The sequence below is a fragment of the Dermacentor albipictus genome, chromosome 9 (assembly GCF_038994185.2).
Source record: "Dermacentor albipictus isolate Rhodes 1998 colony chromosome 9, USDA_Dalb.pri_finalv2, whole genome shotgun sequence".
NCBI classification, from domain to species: Eukaryota; Metazoa; Arthropoda; class Arachnida; order Ixodida; family Ixodidae; genus Dermacentor; species Dermacentor albipictus.
This window is the reverse complement of record NC_091829.1, coordinates 15,500,084-15,515,872: the sequence shown is the minus strand read 5'-3', so window position 1 is coordinate 15,515,872 and position 15,789 is coordinate 15,500,084. Positions and strand designations below refer to the sequence as shown.

The window sequence follows — 15,789 nt, the reverse complement described above, 5'->3', positions numbered from 1 at the left end:
GATTAGTAAAGCAATCGTGTGCGTATGACTTTGCGTAATGCTGCCAAAAAGACAAAGAGCGCAAGGTACAAACTCGTCACCGCGTGCCACCGTTCACTGCCCATATGAGATCTCTGATTTGCGCGCAACTCTTGTCTCTCCTTCTCGCGAAGCAGCACGACCGTGGCAGGCATGCGCCGTCTACTGCAAGATCACGAACGGGCCCTGGTACACGCCGCGGACGGAGCTGAACGACCTCGGCGGGTCCTTCTTCCCGGACGGCACCTGGTGCCACAGTGACGGACGCCAGGACTACTACTGCCAGAACCACGTGTGCCAAGCCGAGCCGCCAAAGGCGTCCCCGTCCAAGGGACGCGCCCTGTGGCTCCTCCAAGACGTGGACGTCGAGCCACGTCTTCAGAACGCTCGTCCCCTGTCATCGCTGCGGGCGCCCGCGTCTCCCGTCTACGATGCCGCGTTCATCTACGAGGAAGACTCTTCGCGACCCGTCGGCGTCGTTCAGACCGCGAGCGCAGGCGCGGGCTCCGACGACGCGGAAGAGCAGGAATACGCGGACAAGGATTACGTCACGCTACCCGACAAGCCTAGATGATATTATGCAGTGGCAAACTGGAGCGACTTTAGCAGGTTTGAAGTTTTGAGGCGTTTATAGAATGCGAGGCGACCGGGAGTACGCGGACAATGACTATGTCACGCCACATGAAAGCCTAGACGATACTGTACTCTGACCAGCTAGAGACATGCTAACGGGAACTTTGCTCAAGCTTTGTCTACGCAGACCATGAGTGCACGGGATAAGATGACGACACTTGACAAACATAGACGATACTACACACTGGCTAACTGCAGGTGTTTCTGCAGGTTCAAACTTTTCGCGAATTTCATCGACCACGAGAGTACCGGCAGTCCGTGGACAAATATTACGCCCCACTGCCTGAGAATCCCCGCCAAAAAGCGTGATACCATGACCAACTTGAAGTATTTTCATAGCTTTGGTCGTTTCAGAAGCTCTAACGATGAACAGTAAGCGGACAAGGCCTACGTCGTACAGTATCGAGCGAGCCAAGAGCCGATTGTGGTCAAGATTACTACAGGTGGTTTTTTAATCACGCAAACCATCTATTTGGTTTCTCGAAGCAAAATTTCGGTTCATCGCATCGCCATGGATGATTATGACAATCTGCTTGACAATCCGACGCGATGACTTCTATACAACTCAGGGTAATTAAACAAGTTCGGCCACTATTACATAACACAACGTAACAGATCTTGCTAAGCATGAAGCCGAAGATAGTCTTTCGTAAACTGTGCCTATCGGTTCCTCGAGAGCACGCCATTTTATGCGCCGCCTATCTATTCGTGAGTCGAGCAGGAGCCAAACTATATATGCACTAAAGTAACATAGAAATTTCAACTGTTTAATTTGCGCGAGATCAACCAGCGGTCAGCCATATAATAATTTCCGTGCCTTGGTGCTTGCAAACACGCTCGAGAGAGGATTACTATAGAACGTTATTCGGGTGTCGTAAGCTTCTTGCTCTCTCCTTTTTCTAGCTAAGGTTACTTGGTCGTCGAACGTTTCTCTCTCTTTTTTAGCGAACTAAAATTATCTGCAACGCAAGCAATCTGCAACTCACGTAGCTACGAAAATACACCACTTAGCGTGTCGCCCCTGAAACCAGGATGACAAAGCCAGTGGCCTAAACCGACAATCCCAGGCAAGCAATTGGCTTGGAGTTGCCAAATTCTTGGTTGTGCATGAGAACACGTGGCCACTATTCGTCGTATGAGAACTGAGGGATGAATCTGGGGCAGACGCGTTTGTGTGCAGGAGACTGCGTTTTGCCGAAAGATTTCACAACCAACACTTTCCTGCCGGTGTTGAAAATGTACGTCTTGGCCTGCAAAACAATATCCTTGGCGCGACGTAATTAGTTGATCTCATGTGACAAGGACACGAAGAAGAATTAATAATGATTATAAATACGTTGGCGCCAACTCTTCTGAGCTGATATCACGTCTTGCAGAGCGAATTCGATATTCCGATATGTATGTAGAAGGAACCAATGTTACATTGCCAGACACATTTTTATATTTTCACAAACCTAAATAACCGAGAGCAAGTGAAACCATCGAAACATTAGTGAAACAACACTGGTGCTGTAGATAAGCTTGCTGATAGTGTGTTACTCGGGCGGTTCCGATGCTCCTGTGACGAGGGGTTGTGAAGGCGTTCCTGCATGAGAGAAACCTCAAAAAAAGTCTCTCCTCTGGGAAGCGGGAACGCATGTGTCGTTCACGAACAAACAAGCACAGGTGACTACCATTCAAAGACTGCATGAGACGGCGAAGGTGGCAGGCAAGGAAGTGACACCCAAAGAAGGACAACATCACTGCTCTCCAGACACTTTCCGTGCTTTGAGCCAAAACCCCGTCACCATGGTGTCAAACAAGAATCTCCAAGTTAATCTAGTCTGCTTTGTATTAGTAAGCACATTCCAACCCATTGTTCTGTTTTTGTGTTTCTTTACTTTGTAAATAAACAAGGAGTGAGGTTTCGTTCTGGTTTCCTTGGGCTGAAATGCTTGTGACAATTCCGCTTAATTGCTACCAGGGGTTGTCACACATATGCAACCGTGAAAGACACATTGATGTGAGTTCCAGTAAACGGGGTGCGGTTAAATTATTCGACCACATTTTTGTTATTTGTTTCTGTCATTCGCTTACCTTATTTCTTCATTTCGGTGTTTATCTAATTTCGGCTTGGCTGGACACACCTCTCAGACGAGAAAGTCGTTTACTTATAAAGACGTAGAGCAGCCTATAAGGCAAGATTTCGGAATTCCCAGTAAAGGCCCACCTCAGCCTCTAAAAGAAACATTCTAAACAAAAAAAAAACTTTTCGAAGACTTCACCATTTTTGATTAATTTATTGATTTTCAAGTTTTCAACACGTTTTTGTTTAGCTGAAAAGCCTACATGCGCCTTTTTCAATGCGCATATAGAACTTTCTGGCTAACGTTCTATTGCCTACTATATGGTCTCTTTAACGACACATGAAGCCTTTTGAATCACAACTGAATTACGACGAATATACACGCATACTCACTTCGGCGTCGTAGTCACTGACAGCAAGAGTTCTAAACCGGTGACAAACTGAGTTCTACCTATACAGCGATTAGTACAACGGGTGACCGTGAGCTGAAAGTCAAGTGGAAGTGAAAGCCAGTGCGTGACAAGGGATATCGCAAACGCTTTTTTGTATCTAACGAGGCGTCAGTTCTTGCAGGTATTTAACCAGGTATAAATGCGCCTGTCGCTATCGATCCACATTTTACTCCCCATAGCCGGGTTCCAGAAATATTCCTATATAGTTTCTGCATGCTAGAACATTGTATAGTGTCTGTCAGGGCCAGCGATTTACGTTTACTGGCATGTCCGTTTGGGGGAAGGAGGTGTAAACCAGACGTTAAACGCTATATGCGATAATCATGGGCCGCGATCAAATTTTTCTATAGTGAAACAGAATATTGCACCATGTGTGTAACTGTGCATACTAGATGAAATAATGGCAGTGGGAAAAAAAGAAAGCAGCTTTTAGTAGTTCCATTTGGTTTTCATACGAGCTGCCGTAAAAAAATATTAAATGCCATGTGCAGTTTGTTTTCATGAATGCATGAGAGCGCAATCGTATTCTTGCCCTTAACAGGAAGGACACGCAAACGCTTTTATTGTTGAGGGCGAGCTGAGTGCTTATAAGCATCGGCGTGTACTCAAGTTACCAAATTTCAAAACATCTTTCATCTTAGTAACTTTCCATGGCATTCTGTTTAGATTCCACAATAAGCAAGAGGTAACCAGGATGCCATACGCTTATCTTAAATGGGTGTTTCAATTTATATTGCATAATACAACGGGCCACACTTCCGGTAAAGGATTTGATTTGCCACACTTCCGGTAGAGGATCCACTAGACCGGTAAAGGATTTGATTGTAGAATGACGATTGCTATACCTCTTCTGCTACCACAGAATCGAATCGTGCCTTGAGTTGTCTTTGTGACTGCCTCCACAAAAACTTACGCCTTCTAAATGGCAATAAAAGGAGGTTTCCTTCCTTCCTTCCTTCCTTCCTTCCTTCCTTCCTTCCTTCCTTCCTTCCTTCCTTCCTTCTTTAATTCATTCATTCATTCATTCATTCACTTAATTACTTGCCTTTCAGTTAAATTCAAGTAAACTACCGTCCCGTAATAGCAGAATACAATTCTCAGAGCTTTGGTCCATTGTATGCGCATCTTTCATGCAACTATCTTCAAGCGTCTTTCCCACGAGGCAAGACTCGATCGGATTAAGAATCCAACATTTTACTTTACCACCCATTTGTGGTCTAATGTTCTTTACTTTTTTAAGAATGTGCTGTGGTACGCCCTGTAGGAAACTGTGCGCAGTGGATTGACAGGGTCTTGAAGAAAGTCGCACCAGTGATATTTTTTTTCTCTATACCTTATCAAGTGCTTTTCGGACGCACTTTATCAGTTTACCGTAACGAATGTCCACCTTTGAAGCCAAATCGCAAATTTTGGGACACCGATTTTCGGCCACTTCGTGTGAACAAACGCAAGTGGCAAACATGTTGGACATGAAAGTGTCGCTTTTGGGGCTCTTCCTCCGAGAAAGTATAACTGCGAATGCTTGCTTCCGCCACCGCAAACCATCACAGATGTAGAACCATCAGGCCTAAAAATAGGCTGATTATGATGATGATAATGATGATATGACGACGACGACTACTAGAGAAGCATCGCAAGTATATCCGTACTTTTGCGATGATGCCAAAAAACAATCTTTCCAGCAATTGTTAGGTATGTTTTCATGTAGTGATAGAAAACCCTACATGACTCAGAGTATGTGTGCGCTCTTCCATAATGTTTCTACCTTCGCTTTAGGGAACGGGTGTCCTGTCTCGCGCTTTGGCACTAACTGCTGTCAAACATAAAGCACGATCAGCATTTGGCAGGTTGGAGTAGTACATGCGTAAGCTCACTTGCTATATCGTTTGGCTCATTCGCGTTTCATTCCTCACCGAAATAGCCAAGGCGTGCGAAATAGCTAGCCTCAACAAGCACGATGCCAAGTCCGGCTGTGGGGCCGGAAAAAGTAGTTCCCCTTGATTTACAAACGCACGTGTGCCTTAAATGCGTGTCATTCAGCAGATCGGACATACGTGCGTGAAAGAGAACATGAATAGCAATCCGTTGAGGATATGCATGCCTTTGACAGCCGCATTCAAATGGTTCCCGGGGAGTCGTGATTCTTGATTCTTCCTGCCGGTCGGCCGTCTTTGATGGTGGTACAGGTGCACATTCATATCCCGGCTGCAAGTTTCAGTAACATGATATACAGGCTTACATGAATAGGGAGTTTGTTTTATCGTCTATCCTCCCAAAGCTACGCGCACCCCCAGTTAACTTTGGCAATCTCATGGGAAACCCTTTCGACTTGCGCGCGTCAGTGTTATTTACGTGGAGTAAGGTAAATAGGGCTAATTATTAGGCAAATAGAACATGCTTGGAGGGTGCTATCATCGTATACGGCGCCGTCACTTGTACCAATTATACCAACAAAATGGTCCCGTTTATAATCACAAGCACTGCGGCACAAATTATTAACATACTACCATCCTTCGAATTTCCCATTCGTGTTACTGCTCTATTTTTCTTGAAAGATGCAGGAGCAATATTTCAAAGTGGGCCTTGCTGGATATTTATTAAATATCGTCCACCTGATTCACCTTGCATATCACTTTACAACACGATGCTGCAAATAGTACTCACAGGAAAGGCTGCCAAATCCCTACCTTCACTGATAACCCTCAAATCCATGACGCTGAAATACAGCTCTTTCACCACGCAACTTCTCGTGCAAAAAAACAAAAACAAAAAAACAAGTGCGCCCTTTATTAAAGTGAGAAACGCACAACTCCTTTCCTGTTACTCCACACTGATTGTTGTGCGTGGCTTGGTTTTCCCTTTGCTCGTGCGGTTGAATAAAGGTCGTTTTGGAAAATTCCTGCGAAAGAAATAACTGCAAGATTTATTCGGACGAGAGCACAGCGAAATCTCGGCGACCGCGAAACGTTTTTTCATTAATATTTTTCTTTTTATGGTGGGAAGCTTTAAAGGCCACAGAAAGAAAGAAGTTTATTTCTTGTACTGCTTTGTCGAGATCATTATTATATATAGGTATCAGAAAATCAGTTGAGCGGAAGCCTTCAAGTTGGAACAAGTTACATTGAAGGGCGGATTTCTCAAAGGCAATAAAGGAAAAGTTTCTGAGAATCCCTATTCTATTTACTGTGTAGCTTCGTGATAGAGTCGGCTGGTTGACAGTTTCCGCTGTCATATTTACGTAGACATATACAGCTGATGACAATGACTTTGCGGTGGCGAGATGCGTTTTGTGGTCTCTCGAGTGCATAGGAACTGGGAGGCCCGGATTAGATCGTTGGTCGTGTGTCGCGTGAAGCCTTAGTTTAAAATTTAAAAAAAAGCATTCCTTACATGTCTATGGTGTAGGAAGCTTTCGTCGAACAGCTGTACAAAATGCGGACAGAAAGGTCGAAAGCTCTTCAACTTCCGGAAAAGTAACAAGTGGTAAAAAGCCGATGCAGAGTTGGGTAACTAAACAAGTTTTGCAAAATATTTGAAAGGAGTCGCAGAAGCATTAAAGCACATTGGCGCAAAGCTTCGTTGTGTTTTCAACAAAATTTGCGCTGCAGTTTTAGAAATTGCAAAAAAGTTGGAACGTTGAAGGTAATAGGCACAACATTTCCCAGTATCGTGTAGGCTTTGTATCTACGTGCTGAGGCAGTAAACGACTACACGGGCCGGAATCCAAAGAAGGCAGAGCTTCATAGGAAGAAGCAGAAGAAGAAGGCATGGCGTTATTAGGCTATTGTTAGTTTTTAATAAACATGGCCTGATTTCATCCAAATCTTGGCCAATCCCCCACAGTGGGTGTGCGCCATCGCCTAAGGAATACCATACCATACCATACCATACCATACCATCAAGCAGGGATACATTAAAGGATGTATGGCCGCAACGTTACGACAAGGCGACCTGGCGAAGACCACTCCCCTTCCCGAAACGTCGGGCTTCCGCGACATTCCCTTGTTACATATCGCTGTTCATAACTCCAAGAACCAGTGGCTATCACTGGAGTCGCCGAGTTTTCCCCCCATGTCGACGTAATGTAAGCACCGCGGTCCCTGCAGGAAGCACCGGGCCAGAAAAGGTTGAAAGGCGCGCTCTCGACAACCGCCCCGCCCACCGACCGCGTTGTGCGCCGACTCTCGCAGCCTTTCTCTCGTTTCCCATCGTATTCGCATACGACCTCGACCAACTGGCCAGCCACGGCGTCCTCGCTGCGCGAGCTGACCGCCAAATCGCCGCCAAAGGAACGCAACATCCGCCGAGTCACGTGCTATACACACGCGATAATCCGCCGCCGGTGGTCACGCCGCCAGCCCCACAACAAGCCGTGCGGCTTTGGCACCGTGTCTTCAGAAAAAGGGGTGGTCGTGGTTCCCGATCCGAGCATAGAGCGCGGCACAATGGGGTAACGAACCGCGTTCGGCCACAAAAGGCCGCACGTGGGTCGCACACCGCCGGGGACAAATGCGGGCATTAGGGACAAACGTGGCGATTCCTGGAAAGGCGAAGAAAGAGCGAAATCGTTTGTTTGTGTACCGAGCGAGATTGGACTGCGATGCTCATTTTGCGAGGAGAAACGTCGGATGGAGCCACACGCGATTTCTGCAAAGGAAAATTTCAGCCAACGACTGCGCGATTTCTTGGCTGAATGTTTTGAGTTTTCTAACGATTACATTTGTGCAGAGTGTGTGCGCGTGCATATTGCAGCTGGCAATGACGAAGATTTGACTGGTCTGCCCACTAACCAAATGCCCTTCGTTTGTGTCCTTTGTTAAAGGGAACGAAAGAACGGCCTCAAAGTATTGCGCGAATGATATCGAAGGTTGGACAAATGTAGTTGCAGTCGCATTACAGCGAATACAGCAAATGCGAAGTATGCCTTTCCATCGATTAGGCAAGAGAGAGAGAAATCATAAGGAAATAACAGGGAGATTAACCAAGCGTAGACCAGTTTGCTACGCTGCATTGAGGAAGGGCGAATACATTAGTCAGGGGAGTATCCCAAAGCAACCCCTGGAGTGTGAGAGACGTTATATATGAAGAGTGGAGGGGGATGGGTCTGGAAGGATGAGCTATATTTTTGACCACCAGTCACTTTCTAAGCACGCCTAATCACGATACTTGGATGTTTGTAAGTCCTGCCTCCTACGGAAATTCTGCCAACTGCACGCAGATTGGGCCGATAACTTGTCAGCGCACACGTGCATGATCACTATACACAGTTTAGCGTTTGTTGCTACACGTACGTTAAACGTAAGCCTTTGCGGGATGTTACGGTGCTCGTCCTTTCGAGACTTTTAGTCTGCCGGACGGGAACGCAAACGTAAGGAAGACGTTATAAAACAGGGCGCCGTCGAGTTCCTCGCGCCAAACGTATCCAAGGCAAGACAATCCATTAGCAACCACTGCTATGCGAACACGTCTCGTTAGGCCTGAGGGCGCCGGAATCGCCGAACGATCTCGGAAATCGAACGCACTATGCGCTTATAACTAACGTTTAAAAGGAGTTAAGAGAACGTGAAAGCTCATTCCAACAGTTGCTGGCGATCAACGAGAGTGAAAGCGTAGCCATCACGAGAATTCACGCTCAAGCGCACCCCGGGCCTGCTGGACGGCCCATAGTTGTGTGTCCTTGTCTGCAGACTGCAGTGCACCTAGAAGTTCGGTTGGGTAAATCCTGGAGCTTCGTCTTCAAGAGTGGAACGCGATAGCATTTAAATATCCCTGACTGTATCTCACGCTTCCCGGCAACTGGAACGTATGTAACCGTAATGTTTACCTGGAAATGCTGGCCGCGAACGCTGTGCACGAACGTGGGTTTTCTAGTAGAAACGCGGCCTCTTGCGTGGGCCGATCCTGGAGTGCCGATACCAGCCAATTCCGGAGCGCACAGCCACGACAAAAAAAAAAATTAGTACATCATTTTCAAGTTTCATTTAATGTTTCAGTGTGAGAACATTTAACATAAAAGGCACGCGCTGTCGGTGTTTTGTTCATGGCATTTGTTTGTGGGCTGTTATTCTCCAAATTCCGAGCAATAACTTTGTCAAGAATGAAAGACAAGGTGCGGGCAACTTTAGTGATAGGATGGTGTGGCAGTATGACCCGCATATACCGCATGTCACATAGCAAAGCATATACATATACCCAAATATATATACGATAATTTTTGTGCACGGGGACGCCGGCGCCAGATTTTCTGCGGCACGGAGTCCTCAACACCGTCGGGTTAAAACGCAAGCTCTCTTTCGCCAACATTTCACAGATGTTTTCAAGACTACTTTAGCATTAGTTTTTTCTCTACGTTGCTGCCTTTTGTAGCAAGCCGGTATGGTTTTGGGGATCCGATGCTGTCATGATCTGACCTTGTCTTGAGCGAAAGGCTACGCTGTTCTACGCTCCGTCAGGCTATTTGGTGACGGGAATTAGTGCCTCCTTCTTTCATACTTCGGCAGCCACTTCTTTTTTCATCGTTACCGTGGAAGTACTACGCGAACTGCACGTATACACCAACCAATCTTTTAACTCTGATTTCTCAAGGCACACGCAAAGTACGCAAGAAACTCTTATTCGTATGATGAAGTTAAAGCAAACTCAAACAAATTCAAACAATCAATATTGTCTTAGTGTACAACACACTGCTTCCATCGAATAATGATGGAAGCACTACGCTGGGCAATCGTTATTCCAGCGATGGAAAAGCGGTTACGAAGTAATGAGAATAATAAAGAAGACTCAGATATAATAATTTCCACATTGAGTCCATCGTTTGCGATACGCTCATACGTATGTATACACGATGCCTTGTCGTTTCCGTAAAACACGGTCTTTTTTTTTCTGATCCCGAGTATCACGTTCGGCAAATTGCAGGTCGACTCAAAAAGGCCTGTAATGAGTTGCCACTCCTTGCACCTGTTGCCTGTCAAGCTGTTTACACTAATGACTTGTATTTCGTGTTTCTTTGATCTGCTAGGCGACTTTGCATGAGATGACTGTGCATGAGAACATCTGTGGGTGAAAATCAGCGAAAAAAAACGAATCAACCAAACACCCTGCCTTTCACTATTATTTGTATTTTATTCTTATTGCTTTGGTACTTCCAGTCCGCATTCTAGGCTTGATGCAGTAGGGGACGACACAGAACGCCAACAGCGAAATAGGCTGAAAAAAATATTTTGTGCAGAAAGCATCGACGATGATTATCACAATATAAGCGAACGGCCCGAACGAACGTTTTCCTTGCCGAGCGCTCGACTACCGCATCTAAACCTTCAGACACATCAAAGCTTACACGTGATGGCACGCTAGTTAGCGTTCAGCTATACCCACACGTCGCGTCCCTCCGTCGTGCGAAAGCATGAGCCTTTCGCACCGGCGCCTTAACGCAAGACCGACCACCAACCACGAGAGTGGACGAAAGAGGTAAAGTAAGCTATTCGCTTTGTAATAAAAGATCGCGCGCATAAGCCAAGCCATGAGATGGAGATCAGTCGTACAATCTGTACAAGTAAGGAAACAACGAGACGACATAGAACAACACATACAATTTTCATACGATATCATCGTTGCCTTCTATTTTTCCTTTCTTACCCCTTCTCCTTTGCCTTCTACTTCGTTTTTTTTTGTAACATTAATTTTTTTGGTCCCTCTCTTTCCCTCATTCACTTTTCTTCATTCTTGGCCCCATTACTTGAGCTGCTTTTCTTTCCTTCTCAATGGTTATTTGCTTTCCAGTCGCTCATCTTTTGGTCATTCTCCGCTGACATCTATTTCCATCACATCTTCCATCTTCTTCAAATCTTTTGTACTTTCTTCCCGTCCGGGACTATTAAATGTAGCGTCTACCTGGCTGCGCAAGTCCGCGTTGGACACGCGGTCGGAGACGGCACAACTCGGGCTAGAGAACGCCCCCGGATACCACGTGACCATTCGGCAACACCTGGGGAATGATCGGCGAAGGCCCGCCGAACGTAGCGCCGCCACCCAGTGCTCGCCGCCCCCCGACTCGGAGCAGAAAACCGTCTCGCAGAACGCAGCACGTCGCCGGCCGAATCCGTCACTCAGTCGCCAATGGGCCGCGGAGGCTGTGCGCGCGCGGTTTCTCGAACCTGCGTAGTCACGCAGTCACCGAACCGCCGACCTCGCCCACTCCTGGCGCGATTATCGTGGCTGTGACTTCGAAGACATCACTGCCACGTTACGTTTCTTCTCGTGTTTCCCATCCAACGTGCTTCAAGGTGCGCTTGTTTATACCGTGTGCGACAGCGTGCCGGGCTGGCCCGAGTGCCGATGGTCTGTCTTCCGCGGGCTCCCGTTAATTCGACTTCTGCGGGCTTCGCTGTGTGCCAATAAGCGGCGTAGAGGTACGTGCGCGTCCTGAGTGCTTGCTTCGGGGAACTGCCGCCTCTTCACTTTTCGCAGCTTTATTCTTCGCCGTGCCAGTAACTTCGACAGACGTGCGCGCAGTTTTTACCTTCACTGCTGTCATCACGACCTTCAATCGCGGGCCTTGTCTTGAGGTCACTCCAGGACTGTGTATTGTTTGTCGTTTAGATACCACGGGCGCTGCTACATTTGCTGGTGAAGTGTTATTTCGTCGATTACGTGGCTCGACTGGTTGTCAAACTTGGTTTCGAAGACATCGCAACCTGCTCTCAGCATCTTCACGGCAACCCCTGTGAGACCGAGGTTAAGCCTACGTCACGTTCCCGAATTATGGCACAAATAGGTTGTGACGTGTGAAGCGTAGGCCGCATGACGCCTCGGACGTGAGTGTGACGTGAAATTCGTGACGATAAGTGATACCGTGCTCACGATCCGGGACGATCTCCGCGCTCGCGTCATTTCGCAAGCTTGTGACGTCGGCATAGGCGCTGAGCGCTTGTGCACGCTTTCGTCGTGATGCCGTGGACTACGTGATTGTTTTGAGTGTGTCTCGCGAGAGGCAGCGAAGGCTTCCAAGCGTGGATAAAGACGACGCAGTGAAGGATCGTTGGATATGGAAGGAATCTGGATGGTGGCGGCGCTTTTTGCAGCGTCTTGCGTGCCAACAGCGTCAGCGGGATTTACTTTCCCAGCTTCGGTGAGTGTGTGCGCTTGCCGAGCAAGCTGGCTATTCCTCGTTCTTGAGAAGCACTGAAAGAATAGTACGGCTCTCGTATCAGTACGACTCGTACGACTCTCGTAACTCTCGTGCGACTCTCGTAACAGCCAACTTAAACAATTAACGGCTAAGAACGTGTTGCTGTTAAGTTGGGGTCGATGAAAATACCTCACCAATGCTATAGCAATGCTTTACCTTTTATTTGTGAAATCGTCCATGAGACATCGTATTGGCTACTTCTTTCCGAGAAAGTGGAATAAATGTTCAAATTTTGTGGAAGTGAATATTCAGTATGCGCTTAACCTAAGAATGCATGGCCCAGTACTGTCTTTCTACAGCACGTCGCAGAAAACGCACAACAAATTACACACATGTGACGCAGGTCTTTATGAGTACTGTTGTATTTTGCCTGCTTCGTGGAAAAAAAAAGACGTAGTCGTCTATTGATTGCACAACTCGGCGTATTTGCAGACTTGACCTTCTTGGCCAAATAAAGTGTACAGACTGCTCGTAGACAGATAACTTTGGGATATAAAATTCGGTATATCTATTTGCATTCTGTCGACTGCTAATAGCCTACGTTTCTTTATTTTTAATCTGTTAATATCACTAGACGAAAGTGCAATGCTGTAAGTCCAGAGGCTGTTTACAGACATACTGTTGCCATCCTCGCAAAACTTTCCACACATAGTAGATATTACCACATGCCCAAGAGCAGTTGTGTCGTTTAAGCACAATATTGTAAGTGGGCACCTAAGGGTGCAGTTAAAGTATAAAGATATTTTCACATTCTTAAGAAATTCTTGAATCAATGCGCCGAAAACGTTCCAGCTTTTTTTGTACTTTCGCAACTAGTATACTTGAAATTCAACAGTAAATAGTGCTGTATGAAATAACCATTATCAAACCTCTAAATTTTGGTTGTTGTTTCTTTTCTCTCTAGACAGGAAAATTATTTTCAAGATGGTAACGGTTGCGAACCGACGTTCATAATAAATACAAGGTCGACCCACATACGTCGCGAAACTTCGGGCGAACAGCGCTAGATAACAAATAGTCATAACAAGGATGGTTATGGGCGCAGCGATTCAAGCTCGACTTTGTGAAGAGGGAACAAACACTGGGAAAGAAAACGCGTTTTTTAATTAACGCGAGGTGAATCATTCAACGAAAATGTAATTAATATATATCATGCACGCGGGGCGAGTAAAGAAATGACAACTCTATTTCATTTGATCATTATCAACGAATTTACTTTTTTTCAGCGCCCACTCTAAGAAGATGCAGAAAGGCGCGCTCGTAAAATTCACCTTTTACGAAACGACCCCCCCCCCCTCACACGTGGTGTTCTTGTTCTTGTCGACATGCGTCTGAATTTGGTGGCACGGATGGTCTCATCGTTTCTTTACCCGTGTAGTCAAAGGTAGCGAGTTACGACCGCCAGATAATTGTTTACTTCAGCTGTTTTCGTGCGGCTGCGATAGCCGACGAGCTTGACGTCCGATGATGGGACCAGCACACTACAACCAAAGCTTTCTTCGGCCTCCAACGAAACTACGTTCATTGCAGCGGTGCATTTGAGACACCCGCACGGCTGACCTATTGCTGCAGCGCTTTCCGCGCTGAAAGATCAAAACGCCCGTCAAGTCGAATGACGGGCATCTGAAAATACAGCTCGAATGGCAGACTACCGAAACATATTTGGCACCATTGAGAACAAAATGACGTCACTTCTGTTTTTAATGGATATGGCGTCACTTTTTTTTCTTCCACCGGAGGGTTCCCTCGTCACAGGGATGGCGCTAAACCCCTCGAACCGCCGTTGAACCGCGATGTTTTGAACGCACGGGCTTCTATTGATGCTTGGCTACCAGGTATACTTGCTTATACCTTGCTATATACGCCAGTGCGTGTTTTCTCTTTCATCCGTAGAAGCCTGTTCGCGCTCGATATAAAAATGGGGTATGACAAGTGTACATGATGTTTCAGTTTCGTAACTATATGAAAACCTGTTTTTCTCCTTGATAGTACAGCCTGACCAATATAATTATGTCGCTTCTATCTTCCAACCTTACAGCAACGCAAGGTGGCAGACGGACTATTCGATGACAAAAGCATCCCAGGTAGGCACAATGCCGGTTCAGTATGCGCAAATACTTTGAAGGGAGCATTTAGACTGAATACCTTTTACTATGTAGCCATGCATGAGTAACTAAAACGAGGTTGTAGCTTTGGTACACACGCACAATTATTTTAAAACACCGGGAGCGTAGCTAGGCGATGGTGGTCTTTTCAAGTCAACCATACATTTGTTTGCTTTATGTAGTAGGCTTCAACTGCAAAACCATACACTTGTTTTCTTTATGTAGTAGGCTTCAATGGCACTGTCCCCGTGGAGTGAAGAGATGATGCGCCTAAACTATATTTCTAGGGATATTAATTTACTCATCGTTACAGCATGCACACTCGCATTTTTCCTTCTGCTTTATCAGTTGTCGAGTGCAGAGATCGACTTCGCCAGCATTCGAAGCAGGAAAACACGAAACCCAGTTCAAGTTGGTGTTCGGTCACGCCAACATAACGGGACTGTGTAGTAATATTTATATCATGATTGTAGTGCTGTACTGCGCTCTGCGCATATGTACACACTGGTTGCAAACACCTTCGACCTCTCCAGTAATGGCATAAGGGCTTCCTGAATACATGTTTGGCTGCTGTCATTTGTGCACGCTGTCTTCATTACTTGCTGTTTCGAATAGTATCCGACCCGGTCGTCTGACGCGCGGCGAATTTTTTTTTTTTTTTGCCACCTTCGCAGACGAAGCTCTGTACTATGAAACCATCCAGCCGACGGTAAAGTCGGGAAGAGGGAACCAGCAGTTTGATCACAGTGAGTTAATGCTGCCACAACTTTTTTTTCTGCTCAACAAAGGACTCAAGGGAAACGAAAGAGCTTGACTAGACAAGCATCCGCTTTGCTGCCCTACTCGTCGGATGGGGTATAGGTTTCCACGTCAGCATACGATCACATCAAGGCTTAGGCAATCTGGTAACCTATGGGAAATGTAACACATTAGTGGGATCAATCGGGGGTATGCGAAATACTGGAAGTAGGCTTAACCGCACTATTACCTTGCCCAGCACAAGATGGCCGACCTCCCGCTCACGGCATTATCAAGGGTTGCGCACAAACAGCCACCAAGGCGGAGATGGCGGCAAAGATGACGGCACTGGCTGTTGCGATAGTTTCATTTCCACGTCTATAGCAACGTCCGCCATCTTGGAACCTTTAACAGTGCCAGAACAAGGAATGTCGCCGTCTTTCCTGTGAACCTATCTCTTGTTTTAAAATCCGCCATCTTGTGTGGATCACAGGAAATTAAGTGAAGTTTATTCAAAGCATAGCAGTTGTGCAGTACACTTTAGGAGACCAGCAAAAGGCAAAATGCCTGACGAGGACAATCCCTCTGTTT

General features: G+C 46.4%; 2 protein-coding genes across 3 annotated transcripts in view; both read left to right on the top strand.

Annotated features, from left to right (window-relative positions):
* Positions 1–2,559, top strand: part of LOC135903663 (A disintegrin and metalloproteinase with thrombospondin motifs adt-1-like) — a 65,050-nt gene extending 62,491 nt beyond the window's left edge. For both annotated transcript variants that reach the window (XM_065433988.1, XM_065433987.1), the window contains exon 19: positions 156–2,559. In XM_065433988.1, the coding sequence (XP_065290060.1) occupies positions 156–592 (437 nt within the window). In that variant the 3' untranslated portion in view covers positions 593–2,559. The remainder of the gene's footprint in view (positions 1–155) is intronic.
* An 8,624-nt stretch (positions 2,560–11,183) lies between these two features.
* Positions 11,184–15,789, top strand: part of LOC135903662 (A disintegrin and metalloproteinase with thrombospondin motifs 4-like) — a 40,368-nt gene continuing 35,762 nt past the window's right edge. Inside the window, exons 1-3 of the mRNA XM_065433985.1 lie at positions 11,184–12,295; positions 14,394–14,439; positions 15,135–15,206. Of these exons, the coding sequence (XP_065290057.1) occupies positions 12,212–12,295; positions 14,394–14,439; positions 15,135–15,206 (202 nt within the window). The 5' untranslated portion in view covers positions 11,184–12,211. The remainder of the gene's footprint in view (positions 12,296–14,393; positions 14,440–15,134; positions 15,207–15,789) is intronic.